Consider the following 18661-nt stretch of genomic DNA (forward strand, 5'->3'; position numbering starts at 1 on the left):
CTGATTTTAAAGTGGCTTATCAACCTTCTTCAATCGCGCTTCGCGTATTATAAATTCCTACTGTATACGTGGGATCTGCCTTTTTTCTTTACATTTGCATTAAAATTACTACTGAGAACATTTCCTGTAGTTTTCTTACAAAAGAGGGTTCAACTAAATGGAGGACGACGCAGCGGGTGATGGAAAGGAAAATGACAGGTGTAGTTTAAGAGATAGGATGGGGGCAGAGTGGATCAAAAAACAATGGGGGGGGGGGGGGTAGTTTAAATCAAGAAGAAATGGACATAAGGAGGGTACGTAGTGCGTAAACAGGATAACCACTGGTCATTAAGGGTAACGGACTGGATTCAAAGAGATGACAAATGCGTGAGGGAGAGACGGAAAAATAGGCGGGCAGAAGAGAGCGAGAAGTTCACAAGTATAACGTGGACGCAGAAAGCAGAGGACTCTGTTGAATAGCAGAGCATGGGAGAGGCCTTTGCCCTGCAGTGGGCGTAGTCAGGATGACGAGGACGATAATGTTGATAGTTTCCTTGGAATCATGGTCTCTTAGTTGTCATTACTATTGTTTCTTAGAAAGAAAGCGAGCATTTAAATTTACACTTCTTTCTATCTGCAAAGGTGGTTTTCATGTACGTTCCAAGGCTGAAGTTTAAGAACACCATAAAACAATTTTGAACCTTGTATAATTGGGATGTTCATTTCCGAATCAATACTCTAATGTTTAGTCAACATTCTATACACGACTATGTAGTATTTCTTTCTGGCGCTCGCTTGGTTTTGTGGCGACTGGTTGTGGCCCCGCGATCTCTGACGACAGCGCCGCTCCGACCGACTGGCTCGCCCTACGCATCTCCTGACGCCGACAAGAGCTCTCGCTGAGTGGTGCTCTGTCCTCGGACTCCTGCGACCATGTCCATCGTTCCTAATTTCTCCTTACTTCTGTATGTGTTCTCGCTGTACATGCGCCTCTCTCTATTTCTATACCTTTAATCCTCGCTATCCTTTTAATTCCTCCTTACCCCAATCTCTCGTGAGCTACTGTTGAGGTGTGTGCCCCCTGAATGAGAGTTACAGGGCTCACTTTTATCTTCTTTTCTCTCCTCTAAGAGTCACTTATATAAGCGAACCCTTGAGAAACAAAGTTATATTGGTTCATGTTATTACCTTTTTATTCCGCGATCTTAGTTACAAATTATGTCTCGCGACTCGTGACAGACTAACACCAGTGTTGCAGCTAGACATGTCGGAGGCATGTATTCTGCTTTTTAAAAGAGCGCGTATAAGTGTGTACCAGTGAACTCTGTAACTTCAGATACTAGTAAGCTGCCAACGATGTTGAATGTCACCTGATATAAGTTACTCATTTAGTTTCGACTCATTCTTGGACACTACAATTTTAACTGCAAGACTGAAATGTAGCTTTGAAGTAACGACACGTTCTAATGTTATAAATTTTACTGGGACATGTTGCTATTGCATTAAATAACTAGGATTGGAAACTATTTACTAATGCGAGAAGGAATGAGGGACAACCTTTTGTTTGTATTTGACAGAATCGTGAACAGTACTGCATTTATGTATGATTATTATAGTGCAGAAAAGTGGCAAAACGGGGACGTAAGGCTGAGGAAGAGGGATTTTAAGCTGATAATACAGGTTCAGAAGAGGAAAAAGACTAAAGCATTGCCAGGCCTTCCGTACTTGTGAGACAGTGAGGAGGAAGGAAAAGAGATGAGAGGGAAAAGTGGGTGCGAAGAAGGGTCGTGTGAAGGTTAGGGAGAGTTGAAATAGGAGGGAGCAATAAAGAAAGAAACAGACGTGAAAGAAAAAACAGCAACAAGATGAAAAAAAGAAGGAAATCTGAGGTAGCCAGGTGGCGGCGTTGGCTTGCCAAGGCAACTTTCGCAAACGTATGGTACTGTTAAGCAGACAGCAGGCTACCCCGAGGCGAGTGCTTGGAAAGCAGCGGCAAAACAGCATGACCGACGACAAGCTACTACCTCGGCGTTGAGAACGCGGAAACCGGTGGCTCAACGACAAAAGCACATAGTATATACTGTACACACGCGTTGTCACTCATTTACATGCGCCAATGGGAAAACTGGCAGGTAATTTATGGCAAGAACGATCCCAAGTGCTTTGCCCAATAGTCATAATTCACTTCGTCAAGATGCCTGGACTTCTTTTTTTGCCAGTTGTGATTTCCTTTTCATTTTAACCTAATTGAGGTCAGTAGAACATTTAGTGATACTAGTTGCATCTCTCATTATATAAGTTGAAAACACCAGGGTGATACACACTTCGAAAACACCGCATTCGAGCCATTCTGTTGAGCTGTCAAAATGTTTGTTGCCACAACACAGAATCAATGCGGTGCGGTTTTTTTCAACCAACCCGGTTAACCTTTCGAAACTTCGAGAGCGCTGTCGTGCGATCAAGCACATAGTTTCAACCAAGAGGGAAGCGTCTATCTACCGTTTTCTCTTCCCCTTTTTTTTGAAGTGCTCGCATCCACTTTCGTTTTACACCGTCGCTCCTTATTTAGTACCTTCAGTCTTAAGTGTGGCTTCGTGCAGCTCCAAATTATGCGTTAGTAACCTGAAGCACGGAATCTTGCGGCCTCAAGCACAGACCGAGACACTACTGCACTATTCCGTTCCCTTCTCACGTAATTGAATTCTGCATGGAAGCTATAGGCCTCTATACTGCCTGAGCTTTTTTAAGATTATCTGAAACCAGGCTGTGCCACCGCTGAAAAATTCAATCTGAGGCTCATCAAAGTAACATTGCGAAACCGCTTCGGATGCAGCGGCGCCATTCAACCAATTATTTATATGTGGTTATTCAGCAATGACACAGTTAGTGATTAAATTTTGACATGAGCCAAAAGAAAAGCACTATTAAGGTTCTTTCCTAACTTTCTCTCTCTCTCTCTTTCTTTCTTCGATTTCACAAGCTCCTGCTCGCTTCCTATAATATGGCATGAAATTTCGCTAATGAATGTTCTGAAAATAGTGACATCGAGCTATTCAATTAGTGGTGCTGATATTGTCACAGTGTGGTTTACTAACATTAGAACGATGTAGTGGAATCCCATATGCTTTGTAACGACGCACTGTGTGTCACTGCTCCTTTGGGGTCGAGAAATGCCAACATTATAAGAACGTTACCATCACTGCCGCTTTGCACAAATTATTTTTAGCGTGCTAGTATTAAAAAGCTCGTTTCGCAGAAATTATGTAATTCCCGTCGGCGTTGTTGGTTTCAAACAAGATGCTGAAAGATTGAAATAAACAAATAATTAAAATATTTTGTCTAACTTCAAATAGAACCTAAGCTATATGTGTGGAAAGCAGGTGTACTACGGTGACGCAGGTGGCTGAAACAGCTTCGAAAAAAGAACGTATACAAATTTCATGCAGTTCAACGATTCTTCTTATGCATATTGCGTGGCCAAAACGTAGAACCGCACCAGCAGTCAAAACATGCTAACTTCGCAACGTGTGGTGAGTTCAAATGTCCACTCATTACATATCGCTGAGGCATAATTAATCATTATCAGCAGCAGCGCCGCATCATAAGAGTGCAGCATGACGCTCACTTATTGGGCACTTTGCAGCTTTACTTGTATTAGGAATTCTCGTATACTTTATAATGGCCAATTGTACGCGCACAGAAGTTCTTTCGCTTGCGGCGGCGTTGAGATGTCCAAAAAGAAACGAAACTAGGCTAGCAATTGATAAATGCGAATTCAGGGCGAACGGCGCTCGACTACGCTATCGCGTTTTAATCTTGAAGGCTAAGGTCAAGCTTACTATAACAGTTCTTTTAACGAGTTATCCTTCAGAAAAACTTTATAATGTTAGCGACTATCAAATCGGGCAATAAGCGCAACTATAAATGATGATTGATTTGATTGATATGTGGGGTTTAACGTCCCAAAACCACTATATGATTATGAGAGACGCCGTAGTGGAGGACTGCGGAAATTTAGACTACCTGAGGTTCTTTAACGTGCACCCAAATCTAAGCACACGGGCCTACAACAACTATAAATGAAGACACGACATTTGCAAGCATATTCGCTTACCTGTACGTCATAGGGGTAACAGACTCACTGAAACACTAGACTTTTGCCTATTTTTTCGTACTAAAAAGTAGCCGTTGTGTTCAGACGGAGAGCACGAGAAACGCAACAATACTAGTACTTGGATCGTGTAATGGTTAAGGTTATCGCTATAAGTATGAACCAATTATCCGAAGATATCGAGCTCTGTTACTCGCAAATAGTTCGAATGGCAGAACTTCGATGGCAAGTTATCATGAAAAGGTGGTCTAGCTGAGAAATCTTGAAATATTTCGAAGTTTTACAGGCACGCTGTATATATGATGAACAACCCGGAAGCGCGCGGCCTCACGGGTTCAAAGGTTGTGCATGGCTTCGAACCATTAATATTTGAAGAACTAAATACTATTTCGTTATTGAGAATCCTATCGAAGTGAGAGAAAGGCGGTAAGTAATGGAGATAAGGGCTAGTGGACGCTATGCGCAATCTTTGAACTCATCAAGCCACGCACTCCCGTGTTGAAAATTATGTTTAGCGCGACTGTACACAAGGTTTTGCCGTTGTATGTTTTACTCGCAGATGAATATCGATATAACAAGAGGACAATCACGTTTGGCAGCTTTTTTTTCTAATATGTACCCATCGGGATAACCAAGGAGATGCTACGCATTGCTGAAGGAGACATTTTTTGAAGAATAGATTAACCATTATAGACAAGTTGTTGTGCACTCGTGTACACTGGTGAAAACGACCTTCGTTATTTTATGGTACTGTAAACCCTCAGACCTCTGGCAAAATGCAGCTTTAAAAGCTCTCAGTGGCACCATGCGCATTGCACGTTTGCTGATATCGGCAACTGACGTGCGTCAATCCAACCTGTTTGCGTGGTTTGGCCATTTATTCTAGACTTGGACGTGTTGGGTTTCGTAAAACTTTTTGATTCAGCGATGACTGATTGATGGATGGAGTTTAACGTTCCTGAACCACGATGTTTATGGGAGACGCCGTAGTGGAGGGCTCCGGAACTTTTAACCACCTGGGGTTCTTTACCATGCACGTATTCGTTCTACAAGGAACTCGAGCATTTTCTCCTGCTTCAAAAACGCGGCTGCGGTGGCGGGGTTTCGATCCCGTGACCTCCAGGTCAGCAATTGAGCACCATATTTACTGGATCAAGGTAGCGGCTGTCAAACTTATCGCCAAAGGCATAAAACTCATCATCATCATCATCAGCCTGGCTACGCCCACTGCAGCACAAAGGCCTCTCCCATGTTCCGCCAGTTAACCCGGTCCTGTGTTTGCTGCTGCCAATTTATACCCGCAAACTTCTTCATTTCATCTGCCCACCTAACCTTCTGTCTCCCCGTGACCCGCTTTCCTTCTCTGGGAATCCAGTTAATTACTCTTAATGACCAGCGGTTATCCTGTCTACGCGCTACATGCCCGGCCCATGTCCATTTCCTCTTATTTATTTCAACTATGATATCCTTAACCCCTGTTTGTCCCCTAATCCACTCCGCTTTCTTCTTGTCTCTCAAGGTTACACCTACCATTTTTCTTTCCATTGCTCGCTGCGTCGTCCTCAATTTAAGCTGAACCCTCTTTGTCAGTCTCCAGGTTTCTGCTCCGTAGCTAAGTACCGGCAAGATACAGCTGTTATATACCTTCCTCTTAAGGGATAATGGCAATCTACCTGTCATAATTTGAGAGTGCTTGCCGAATGTGCTCCACCCCATTCTTATTCTTCTAGTTACTTCAATCTCGTGGTTAGGCTCTGCGGTTATTACCTGCCCTAAGTAGACATAGTCTTTTACAACTTCAAGTGCACTATTACCTATCTCGAAGCGCTGTTCCTTTCCGAGGTTGTTGTACATTACTTTCGTTTTCTGTAGATTAATTTTAAGACCCACCTTTCTGCTCTCCCTGTGTAACTCCGTAATCATGAGTTGCAATTCGTCCCCTGAGTTACTCAGCAATGCAATGTCATCGGCAAAACGCATGTTACTAAGGTATTCTCCATTAACTCTTATCCCTAGCTGTTCCCATCCTAGGCTTCTGAAAACCTCCTGTAAGCACGCGGTAAATAGCATTGAGGAGATTGTGTCCCCCTGCCTTACACCCTTCTTGATTGGTATTCTGTTGCTTTCTTTATGAAGCACTATAGTAGCAGTTGATCCCCTGTAGATTTCTTCCAGAATGTTTATATATACTTCATCTACGCCCTGATTCCGCAGTGTCTGCACGACGGCTGATATTTCTACTGAATCAAACGCCTTCTCGTAATCTATGAAGGCTATGTATAGTGGTTGGTTATACTCTGAGCATTTTTCTATTACCTGATTGATAGTATCGATGTGGACAATTGTTCAGTAGCCTGTTCGAAATCCTGCTTGTTCTTTTGGTTGATTGAATTCTAATGTTTTCTTTACTCTGTTAGCAATTACCTTTGTAAATAGCTTGTACACTACAGAGAGCAAGCTGATTGGCCTGTAATTCTTCAAGTCCTTGTCATCTCCTTTCTTATGTATTAAGATGATGTTAGCGTTCTTCCAAGACTCTGGTACCCTTCCCGTCAGGAGACACCTCGTAAACAGGGTGGCTAGTTTTTCTAACACAATCTGTCCTCCACCTTTCAGTAGATCTGATGTTACCTGATCCTCACCAGCAGCTTTGCCTCTTTGCATGCTTTTCTGACTTCTTCCAAAGCTTTTCTGACTTCTTCTATCATTACTGGTGGGGTGTCGTCTGGGTTACTGCTAGTTCTTATAGTATTAAGGTCGTGGTTGTCTCGGCTACTGTACAGATCTCTGTAAAACTCCTCTGCTATTTTAACTATCCTATCCATATTGGTAGTTATTTTGCCTTCTTTGTCCCTTAGTGCATACATCCTACTTTTGCCTATCCCAAGTTTCCTCTTCACTGCTTTGAAGCTTCCTCCGTTTTTCAGAGCGTGTTCAATTCTCTCCATGTTATACCTTCTTACATCGCATACTTTACGTCTATTAATCAACTTCGAAAGTTCTGCCAGTTCTATTTCGTCTGTTGTACTTGACACTTTCATGGTTTGACGCTTCTTAATTAGGTTCTTCGTTTCCTGGGAAAGCTTGCCAGTGTCCTGTCTAACTACCCTGCCTCCAACTTCCACTGCACACTCCGTAATGATACTCGTCAGATTATCATTCATTGTATCTACGCTAAGGTTGGTTTCCTCACTAAGAGCCGAGTACCTGTTCTGCAGCGATACTCTGAATTCCTGTACTTTCCCTCTCAGTGCTAGCTCATTGATTGGCTTCTTGCGTATCAGTTTCTGTCGTTCCTTCTTCAAGTCTAGGCGAATTCAAGACCGTACCATTCTATGGCCTGCCCAAGGCATAAAACTATCCTATCGTAAACCGATAAGATTGAACCACAGTGTCACCGGGGCACTCATGACGTTTATAGAAAGCAGCCCTAGTTCAGCCTAAAATGATACTTTAAGCGAGGTGGGAAGACTCAGGCTCCACGAAATGACGCGAAGTTGTCAGAATGATGAAACACGCTGTGCGCGACTTGCTGGCATTCTGTAGACACTGAAAACAAACTGAGTGCACCGCTCGCGAATGGCGTATGGCTGTGTTACCTCACCACGGTTGTTCGGTACCAAGTCAGTTGATGTTTCTCCCCAACTAGCATAGTCGACCGAGTTATCACAGAATCCTCTTTGAATTTTTTTTCTCAAGGTCTTTTTTCTGCTCATTGTTCTCTTAAATATACGTCAGTATTCTGTATGTTCATGCCTTTTCTCATCGCATGAGAAAGGTGGAAAGTTGTTTTGGTATTGATGTAGTGTTTTCCGCCAGTATTAAGTTAAGTCGCATCAGCGTAGGAGTTGAAAAGAAAGTTGAGGGTGGCACGAAAAGATAATATGAGCGTGATGTCAACCATATGGACTGATAGGTTGAGTGTGCAGAAAGCATGGTGTATTGTATTCCTCTATATTGTGTTCAGTTTCAGTTTTCAGTTTTTAGTGAGCATTTTTTTCACAGAGTTTCGGAAAGAAAACGCGAGGATAAGAGCAAAAAGCTGCTATGTTAGCAGCTTGACGAGGCTCCTGCCCCTTTTCGCTTAGCATTACAAATCCGCAAAGCACAAACATGAAAAAACAATTTGACGTCAACTTTCAAGCTTCAAGAAATTAGGAAATAAAAAGGCATTAAAAACATCAGTTTCAGGTTTACATAAAATAAGCAAACCACAAAGAGAGAAAAACAACAAGTAAAACATGAAAACAGCGTACGGTCAATCATGAAACAATGCACACGTTTCTAAACGGCTAACAAAGTATTGCAAAATGATTATACAACGTTTAAAACACTGGGTATGCGAAAAGCACAAGTTTTGATGTACAAGGGAAACACTGACGAGTGAAATGTTACATGTTCATGAAATGTTACACGTGTTCGAAGTGATTTATCGGTTAAACGGGGCACTGTTTAAATAATGGACTAATGAATCCCATAACCTCGTTGAAAAGGCAACCTTCTTCTAATCTCTGCCTGCATTGTAAAGTTTGTCAATGCCATTTTTACTGAACGAAACGAAAGCGCTGTCGAAGCTAGAAGACGGGACCGCACGGGAGATTGTGGAGAGCTTCTTCAGTCAAAAGACCGGTGACAATTGTGTGGAAAGGTCATCGGTGAAATTGCATAAAATGAGTATTTGCTATCGAACTGACAACCTGTAATCACCCCTCTGCTAAGATTTTAAACGCTCATTCAGGTACTCAGCATTGTTTACAATGACGCGCATAACAGCTGGTGGCGAACTGCAGTGGTCCATAAAAACATGATGGCAACACCAAAAACACGCATAATATTAGCGTTCTGCGATACGGCTATTGCCAGTTACCGGCATACCCGTCTGTATAAAAGAAATTTGAGCAAAATAGGCTGAACGTGTTTATCTTCCAATTTTTTATTCTGGTCCTGTTACAAAAAACCAGTTTTCAATAGTGTTATCTCCTTACACACAGAAGAGAGTAAAATAATTAAAAGTGAACCCATTTTGTCGCCCTAATGGTTCATTGATGGATTGATATATGAGGTTTAACGTCCCAAAACCACCATATGATTATGAGAGACACCGTAGTGTAGGGCTCCGGAAATTGCGACCATCTGGGGTTCTCTAACGTGTGCCCAAATCTCAGCACATAGGCCTACAACATTTCCGTCTCCATCGGAAATGCAGCCGCCACAGCCGGGATTTGATCCCGCGACTTGCGGGTCAGCAGCAGAGTACCTTAGCCACTAGACCACCACAGCGGGGCTTGTCACTCTAAGGGGACCATCTGCAGAGGGAAGGTGCGCTAATAACACGCGACACCAGACTATTGTTGCCTGTGCAAGCAGCAAGATTCAAAGCATGGCTGATTTCTCCGTCATAGGCACCGCTAAAACACGAAATTGAAATGTGTCTTTTCAGAAGTAGTTGATTGTTCATCTTTGACATCACAGGTTGTACAATACATATTGGTGTTAGGCAGATATGGCACCGTTTCATATTGGGCGAACCTTTTTTGACGTCTATATTGGCACATTTTCGTCCCTACGACTAGCGCCCATGATCATGATTTATATGTGTTAACCCCTTGCGATAGCTGAAGTTGTTAACATATACCTGGGCACTGTATATGTTGGATCCCGCGCAAAGGTGGCTTAAACAAACACATAATACGCACTGGTACTTGATATGCATGCCTTCAAAGCGCCGTGAAACGCGAACAGAAACGCGACGCGTGTTGTATCGCCCCGCTAGCCTGCCCGTGATTTCTCACAGGACAAGCGGGGAACGTCGCGCGAGAGCCAGGCGAGTGTCGTAGCGCTTTTTTTTTTTTTGCATGGATGGATGTCATGAGCAAGGCTTGGGCTGAATCTGTCGGCTCTCAATGTGTTCGAAAAAAATTGCACTTATCGTATTGAAAACGCGCTGAATGAGACAGTAGCTACTGTGTGTTGCCGGAGCTGGTCACGGATGCCACGCATTACTGCATTCTACCACATCCAGACAACGACATTACCCTGCCAACCAAGGGAACTGTCAGGGAAAAGCGTAAGAGACAAAAGGCCCGTTCGTGTCGCATCCTGCCTCTGTATAAAGGTGCAGGTTCCGGTATGGAATCCCGGCCGTGGCGGCCGCATTTTCTGGGAAGACGACAAATGCTTGAAGCCCATGTGCTTATATTTAAGCTCGTAAAAAAAGCCCCAGGTGGTCAAAATTTCAAGACCCTCTACATGGCATATTCTATAATGATATTGCCGTTTTGGTACGTCAAACTCCAACAGTTATACGTTTGGAAATATCGCGCTGTGTGTGAAACGCCTGTCAGCTATCGTTGCGGACCGAGAGGTCGTAAAGGGAACTCCTGTCAACGATGCTTCTTCAAGTTTTTTCTTAGCCATCTGATCGAGTTGATTTCGGTGACGTATTTCTGTAACGTAAACACATTACAAAAGAGTTGGTAGACCCCTGCTTAAATCACTTTCATGCTAAATACTGCTAAACGACATTTTGCACGTGGATCACACTTCCTGATACCTGAACACACAAACATTTTAATGTTGAACGAACTATAAAACTTAAACTAATATGTTCTCTTTCTGTTTTCGCGTCACTAACAGCACCTTAAAATGGTCTTGCAACTCTGAAGAAGTGGTGTTTTGGAGTGCACGTTTTTGCCATTAGTTTTCAAGTTTGTGTCAGTGCCGGATTGCCGCGTTTTATTCATACATAGTGTTACTCACGCAGTTGTGATTGCGCGGTGGATTGGCGGAGCCATTGCGATAAAGCGATAATTGAAGTCGGCTTGACTCTTGTTGCTCTCGGGTTTTTCGTGAATGAGATAAACGCAGTGAAAGCGAATTAAGATAGTATCAAATGGCGACTCACCAGAGTTTTTTTTAAATATGGGAGAAACATTCCCTAAAAGAAGTGAGGAGATGGCAGGAAAGAGAAAAAACGAAGATGTAGAGGAAGAGAGATAAGAAAAGGCGACTGCCTGTTTTCCCTGGGTGGGTCAGCCCAGGGGTGCCGTCTGAGTGAAGCCGGGGCCAAAGGGGTATGTTGCCTCCGCTGGGGGGGGGGGGGGGGGGGGGGGGGCTTGAAGGTTTAGCCACTAAGCGTCGGCTTTCATGATTCCCTCTTTCCCGTACACGGCAATGCCACGCACGGCTAGGTGCGCAAGGGAGTAGTCAACCCCCCCCCCCCCCCCTCCGTTGGCTCGGGTCCGGGGTGCCGCTACACATTAAACGCCTGCTTAAGCAGACGCCCCTGCGGGGCTTTGGGGCGTTAAACACTAATCTCATTTTCATTATTATTATATTATAAACATTAAACACATAGTTTGGTCTGATAACTAGCCTTAGAGCCTCCCTCACATCACAATAGCGAACAAGTGCACACAAAAGAGAAGAGGCCCAGCGAAGGCCTGAGATAGCCCAGCACACATCCTTCACGTATATATAGCAGGAACGCTGGCGAGCATCCCTTGCAGCGCACTCGCAGGTGCAGCCGTGTTCGATAGGCGAGGTGTCTATGGAAGTCTAGTAAAGAAGGCCCCATCATAAAGACACTCACGAAACCCACAAACGTGTGACGCACGCGACAACTCACAGAGTGTGTGCGACAAGGCATATCTTGCGACCGTGCGGCGTGCCACTGTCAACATCAGCATGTCGGCGCTGGGAACACGATGCGGGCGTTTCAGAGTATAGCTACAGTAAATATTTGTCGTTCATCATGTGCTGGATATGTATTACTGCTAAATATGAAAACATTTTCAAGAAATGAATACTCACAGGGCGCCCCATGGTGTTTCGAGGTATTCCCTTCGAATCATCAATTCTGCGCACTGTATGCGACAGCAATCTCTTAGTGGCCGAGAATTGCATGCGGGATCTTCTTCTCCGAAAAGAGTCTTTGCCGGAGTTACTGATTTGTTATGTGTGACTGCGCCTGGACTCCTTCATGAATAATGTCCCCTTTTGCCTAAGGACTTTGGAGCGCGTGTCTCCCGAGGGTATAATTAACGGGAGTGCGAGATCGTGAACGACTCTCTTATTGCGTTAAAGAACTTGTTTCGCAGAAATGCTGCTGTCGGTGTCACTGGCGGCGTCGGTGTTAATTGTTGGAAGCGAAAAAGCAGCGTTGGCTGTGAGCGACAATTCGAGGTGTATGCGAATAAAAATATGAGTGCAACGGTGGCTTCACTCTGTGATTTCAGTAGGGTAATTCACGTGACGTGATTAAGGCACAAAGTATCCAGTTGTGCATGAATATCAGTTTACAGTTGTCTTTTAACCTACTTTGCTATGCAGTCGCGTACCTGTTTTTCTTTGTCTCGCAGGACTACCTCGCGCGACCAATAAGTTTTCACTTTTTCTTGTGCATTTCCGACTGTGCGCTCTAACGGAGCTAACAGCGGCTGACCGACAAGCTCGAAATTCTGAGAGGTTCAGTGCGCATTGCTGATATTGTACGCGTGCTTTATGAAGAAATGAGTGGTGAAGAGGTGATCTCGAACGTAGCAATAGTGAAGGCGATACAGAAACCACTTTCTCGTCGTTCAACTCGGAGTGATTTTGTACCCTTTGACAACACTCTGGCACCATCGATTGTTTTTTAACAGTAATGTCAATTCACCATGCCAAATTTTGTGTTTAGCAGCTTCAGAGTATGGGACGCATACATTTTCAAGCCTTCCTCGAGAAAATCATACTTTGGATGTTTGCTACGAATGGTGGTGGACGTGCCGTCGAGGCCGACATAGCCGTAGACGACGTCGTCGCAAAAGTTCACTTTCAGGTCTTCGATGGTGAAGTTCATCGACGGCCGGCGCTCCGAGACACGATTGTTGTAGATGCAGAAAACACGGCGCCCATCGGACAGCGGCCGCAGCCGTGACTGCATGCCATTGGGCAGCGGGCCCGACAGCGCGATCGGCCCATCTGCCTCCTCCTCCATGGTGAGATCGTGCACAGCCGTCCTGCAAAGGACGTCCGCCGAAGATAATGAGAATCAGTCGCCCAGAGCTGCAGCAACCCCTCTCTCCTCACATTAAAATATTGACCAATTGTGAAATTTAGGCTAGCTCGCGTGACGCGTGTTGAGTATGAAAGGGTAAGAATCAGTGACTCAGCACTGCAGCACACCCTTATCCCCCCCCCCCCCCAAAGAAATTCGAAAAAAGTCAAGTATTGTTAGCAGGTGTGACGTCAGTTAAGGTGTATAAAAAGAAGTCTTTGTGGAAGCATATTCAATTTTTATTGTAATGCCGTGAAAGCCTGTGCTTTGAAAGACAGATATCCACAGCGCTGTGTATGATTATGAGTGTCGGTATTATTTCTGATATCTTATGCTGATGACTGCGCTATGGTATTAAGGCACGCCTTAATGGGGGACTTCGAATTAAATTCGGACACAAGCACACACACACGTTACATACGTACACACACACGTGTCTTGCGAACCGTTCCACGTTGCTTAGGTGTAGGTGCGTTAACGTGAAACTCCGCTTGTCAGTAATGGGGTATGTATGTAACATGCCGCTCAGCCTTCCTAAGGGTGCACCCAACGTTTTTATATGAGTGCGTGCATAAGTATTAAAAGGCAGTACTTATTGAGGAGAACTAGTTTTGTCATTAATACTTGCGGGTCGTCAACTGCTTCGAGAAAACGACTTATGAATCGTTAACGTATCCATACCGTTGTGAAGGGGGTCGAAGGAGCAGGTGGAAATGCGGAGCCGATGTAGTGCAACATGAAATCGAGAGTTTGACGGAAATTCGTCTGGTTGGGACGAAACAGGACGAATAAAGGGAACACCGACCAAATTAATTCTTAAGAAAAGGTGTTTGGGCCTCCATACAGAAGCCTTGTTCATAAACTGTGTCATCTACCAGGACTGGAACACATACTATGTACCAGGACTTGCCTGAATGAGCATACCACAGTGGGTAAATACTAGCCAGAGAAATCGTCTTTACGGGCATAGGTCTGGGAAACGCGGGATAACTGATGCACGTCGAAGAAATGTCCGAGCAAAGGAGTGTTTATTCGCAGCGGCCACGAAAATTTCCTTCTGAAAAATTTGTAGTTTTTTTTTTTGTGGCTGCGTGCTACAAAATTGTCAGTTTTGCTCCTTTAACCTTTCCGTCATCTTGTGGGGTCCCCCAGAACGGATGCGCATGATGCATATTGATACTTTGAGGGATGCCCCGCCCATGGGTGTGATTGGATGCAAGACGTTTACAACCATGCGCTCACGTAATAGACTCTTTCTATGCCACCACCAAGGCAAATTCTTTTACGGTGTTTACATGCATGTAGTCCGCGAATGTAAAGATATGAAGGCTATCTTGCGTGAAACTAAACGTATTCTACCTCTCGTGCTCTTCTTGTTGAGCATTGTGGTAAACGATATCTTTTTGCATAATGAACAAAAAATTTGAAAAATATTAAAAAATATTTCCTTGTTTCGATAGTTTGACAGATTTTTGGTTATCGTGCTTGGTTTCCCTTTCAAGCATAGGTATTTTCGCTGCATTTCAGCAAATATAAACTACTCTTTGTCAGGTCATCCTAATTAGCCAGTAAGAAGCAAAGAAGGCAACAGCTTGTTTTAGAATGTTTTGACGACTGCATACAGTTGCTATAGAGCGAAATAACTGTGTGTAGTGATATATTAATTTCATGCGCACCAGTTTGTGGCTCTAATAATTACCACCTCGAAGCCGCCAACCTGGCCATCTGTGGTGACTCATTAATTTGTCTAAGCTACTATCCCAAACAATACGCAAAGAAAATGACGCATTTGATGCATTTCATGGGCTATACAGTGTCGGTATCCTTGTTTGTCCATTGGCGCAAATACGAACGCTTTGGTGAGATTTCCTGTATATTGTTAAATTCGTCAGCGCCTACGGTCAGAACGCATGCATTGCACTTCGCAATGATAACTTTCGACATTGGGAACACAACGCAATTTTAGAAAACTTCGCCCGCTTTCGAACCAGACACGTCAATGTTGAATGTCGATCACTACGTTTCTACCATGGTGCGAGAACAGCATTTTTGATATGTGGAAACAGTGCTGCTGGCCCTAGACGTCGATGAGTCCCCTCACCATTACGCGAGAAGTTGGTGTATCGCCAAAACTGAACAGCCCGTGGTTCAACACTCGCCCTGTATGCCAGAGAAGTTTTTAAATGACTTACTTCTCTCACGCCCAAAGTTTGGTTCTCTAAACTCCTGGGTGCTAAGTGTTATTTGTAAATGGTAATATACTTATTTTTTAAATAAAAATTTCTCTTAAGCTTCACCACAACACATAATACTCTATCGCTTGCCATGGAATGGTACTGCCGTCCATTGTACTCTTTAGTTGAACGTCGCACGGCCAAGAGTGTAATCGGATTATTTAAGTTATGTGTGTGGTATAAAAGGTCCACTGAAAACTAAATTTGCACTTGATTGAGCGGGCCACTCGTAAATTACATCAATAGTTACGCTTGATTTTTAATAAATGCTTTCCATTGTATATATTTACACTGGCGATAATTCGAATATTATTGCCAAACTGAGTAACCTCTTGTCAAAACCGGTGTGAAGTGCTGTGGTATAATACGCACCTTAGCAATTAACAAAGGACTGCTCGAGTGCTGAGGACACTTGTAAAATCGGAAATGCCAGCGAAAAACCTTGTGGGTACTTGTGGTAGGTAGCATACTAACGGAAGCTTCGCCAACTTGGCTTTGGCTGTGCTGCCACAAAAAGTTCTTCGCCAGGTGCAATCATATAACATCTCTGGCACGCTAACTCAAGAAGAAGCTTGGACAATGCGCTATAGTTTCTAAAGGGAGACATTGACCAAGAGGCCGCCATGTTGCCCTACAAAAAAGGGCCTCCAGTTTGTCAATTTAGTTCTAGTTTACGTAGGTTTTGTGCAGTTTTTGCCTTGTTTATATTGTGGAAAGCCCATTAAATACAGAATTCAATGCGGCTGTTCGTGGCTAACGAAGACTGGAGAAAAAGAAAGAAAATGGTGTATTGATTTCGACAACAAATGGTGTGCCCTGAAGTGGACGATGCCCTTTCTTAGCCGGAAACAAGGTACCTCGGCAATAGAAACAGATACGTCACAGGGGCGTAAGTCCTGCTAAATCCAACGCAGCATCTGGCTCAGCACTTCTCCCGAAAATATAGAGCGCATCTCGGTGTTACCTTCGTGGCGAAGATTGAAATTTAGAAGAGCTGACACACTTTATTAAGAGGGGCAGCCCAATATGTCTGCAGACACTTTAGGGGTGTAAAAGTTGAACTGAGGTCACTTGTATATTTCGAGAACAAAGGTAGAAACGAATAGAAAAAGAGAAAAAAAGAGCTGAAACCCACGTCTTTTTCAAAATGAGCTCGGTAAGCAGGAGATCCGGAAATTTTCCTCGCTTGGCAGGTGCGCGATGTTTGTTCTACGGCTTATACCTGCTGTCCGTGCAGTTCATTATACGCAACCGCGGATTTCGTGCCGTATGACTTGGGTGTGCGTTGGCTGACCTGTAAAGGACGACGGCCGTGACGGCAGCGAAGCAAGCGCCGGCCACAGTCAGGACTCCGATGAAGGCGTAGATGAAGACGGGGATCCTGCGCTTGCTCAGCACACGGGGAAGCTTTTCGGCCCACTCCACGGTTTCTGTCGCATGCGAGCGTTCCATGTCTGCTGCCGGGGACAGGTAACAGTCACTTGTTTGCCTGCTTGACCTTTTACAAATGGCTCGTACCCGCTACAGGACCATTGGAACCGGCAGTTAATATAATGAAAAAATTTAGAGTTTAGATGAAAGAAATATAAATATTCGTTCTTTTAATGATTTCAAGATTATAGAGTTTTGATATGCAATAACATCAAATTAGGCTGAAGGAGTTAAAAAAATTTGTTGCTGTGCCGCGGCTGATAATCACGATTATCGCATTATAAGAAGGCACGAACGCACTAACGTGGATTCCCCACGAACCTTGTGCGACTATTTGCAAAGTAAACGAATGCGCGAAGGAAGCATGAAGGAAACCGATCATTAAACTAATAATTTTATTATAGCTTGCTGAAAAAGAAAGCAACTTTAATAATTTAAATTGATAATATTACTACCGTGTGCTAAGGACTGAGCACTCATCCCAGCTGCAGGGAATACTATCGCATAGTCTTCCCCATAAATCTTCTTTCGCTCTCTCTGGTAGTGATAGAAAAAAAGGTTAACGGGTGGCATTATTTGAATGCTGAGTATTACTGTTTCATTACGAATAATTATTTTTGATTTTCGATCGTCATATTTTTAATGTAGGATGCCTAACTTCATTGTAAAATTTAAAGGACATAGGAAATGAAATCCATACGTTCTACGCTCCTGCAACACGAGCAGAAATTTGAAGAAATTATTTAAAGACTTTCTAAAATTGAAGACAACTGCTCTGTAACAGCCGCGGTAAAAGAAAAGGTCGATGGCTTACAAACACTAACTGAGCAAAACTGTGGTGACATCGCTAGCCTTGCCGCCAGGATGGACGACTCTGAGGACAGACAGCGACGATGCAACCTTGTCTTTTACGGTTTTGAAGATGCCAGTGACGAGACTTGGGCACAGTCTGAGAAGCGCGTCATGGATCTTAGTCTTGCCAATCTGGAAGTTTCAGTCCAACCCGGAGACATTGAACGCGCTCATCGCATAGGGCGTTTTCAACCAAGTAAAAATAGACCCATCATTGTCCGGTTCAGCCATTTCAAGGATCGAGAACTAGTGCTGTCCAACACCAAAAAACTAAAAGACACCAATTACAGCATTAGCGAAGATCTTTCCCCCAACACACGCAAGGCCCGTAAGCACATCATTGAATTTGGTAAAGCATCTCGCAATGCCTATAAACTTCGGTACAACAAACTAACCATTCATGGCACCACTTACGTTGTCGATCGCTCTTCTGAAAAAGTAATCCCCCTGCGCCCATAGCTACCACCTCCCACCTCAGCAAATCCTAAATTAAACCCTGAACTTTTGTCAATTGTACACACTAACATTAGAAGCCTCTTGCCGAAACGCGACTCGCTCTTTAATCTTATCTGCACGACAGAATGCAACTTTGTTCCCTTAACTGAAACGTGGCTAAACCCTTCAATAAGCGATTCCGAATTAGCACCATGCTTTCTTGGCTTTACTATTTTTCGGCGAGATTGTGATGGTAAGCGTGGTGGTGGCGTTCTGATAGCTGCTCACAGTCGATTAAATTGCTCTCCAGTGGTCATCCCTTCCAGCCTTGAATTACTGTTTGTCTGCTGCAGAAATTCATATCCTCCGGTTATCATCGGAGTCTGTTACCGCCCCCCTGACGCAGATGCTTCATTTATCGCTAATTTCCACAGTGCTCTTAACTTCCTGAATGCCTCTTATCCTAACATACCGGTTATTTTAATGGGTGACTTTAACTTCCCAAGAATAATCTGGTCTAACCTCGCGCTCACGATATCTAAACACACTATGGAAAGCGACTTTGTTAACACGTGCCTAACA

The 18661-nt window shown here is 43.9% G+C and overlaps 2 protein-coding genes across 2 annotated transcripts in view; one reads left to right on the forward strand and one right to left on the reverse strand.

The window, feature by feature from the left end:
* LOC142775126 (adenylate cyclase type 7-like) overlaps positions 1-18661 on the forward strand; it is a 286309-nt gene that overhangs the window by 231569 nt on the left and 36079 nt on the right. The gene's annotated exons all lie outside the window — the stretch shown is intronic.
* Positions 12225-16846, reverse strand: LOC142777020 (uncharacterized). Its single transcript, XM_075881326.1, has 2 exons — positions 16656-16846; positions 12225-13089 (listed from the first exon to the last, which is right to left on the reverse strand). Exons 1-2 carry the CDS (start codon positions 16811-16813, stop codon positions 12738-12740), a joined length of 510 nt encoding a protein of 169 aa, XP_075737441.1. The 5' UTR covers positions 16814-16846; the 3' UTR covers positions 12225-12737.

This window comes from Rhipicephalus microplus, chromosome X, assembly GCF_043290135.1.
Source record: "Rhipicephalus microplus isolate Deutch F79 chromosome X, USDA_Rmic, whole genome shotgun sequence".
Taxonomy (NCBI): Eukaryota; Metazoa; Arthropoda; class Arachnida; order Ixodida; family Ixodidae; genus Rhipicephalus; species Rhipicephalus microplus.

Excerpts from the sequence above, each read along its gene's own strand:
- LOC142777020 (XM_075881326.1), bottom strand. The coding sequence starts at position 16,813 with ATGGAACGCTCGCATGCGACAGAAACCGTGGAGTGGGCCGAAAAGCTT. Across the intron at positions 13,090-16,655 it reads ACGGCCGTCGTCCTTTACAG|GACGGCTGTGCACGATCTCA; the intron begins GTCAGCCAACGC and ends CGTCCTTTGCAG.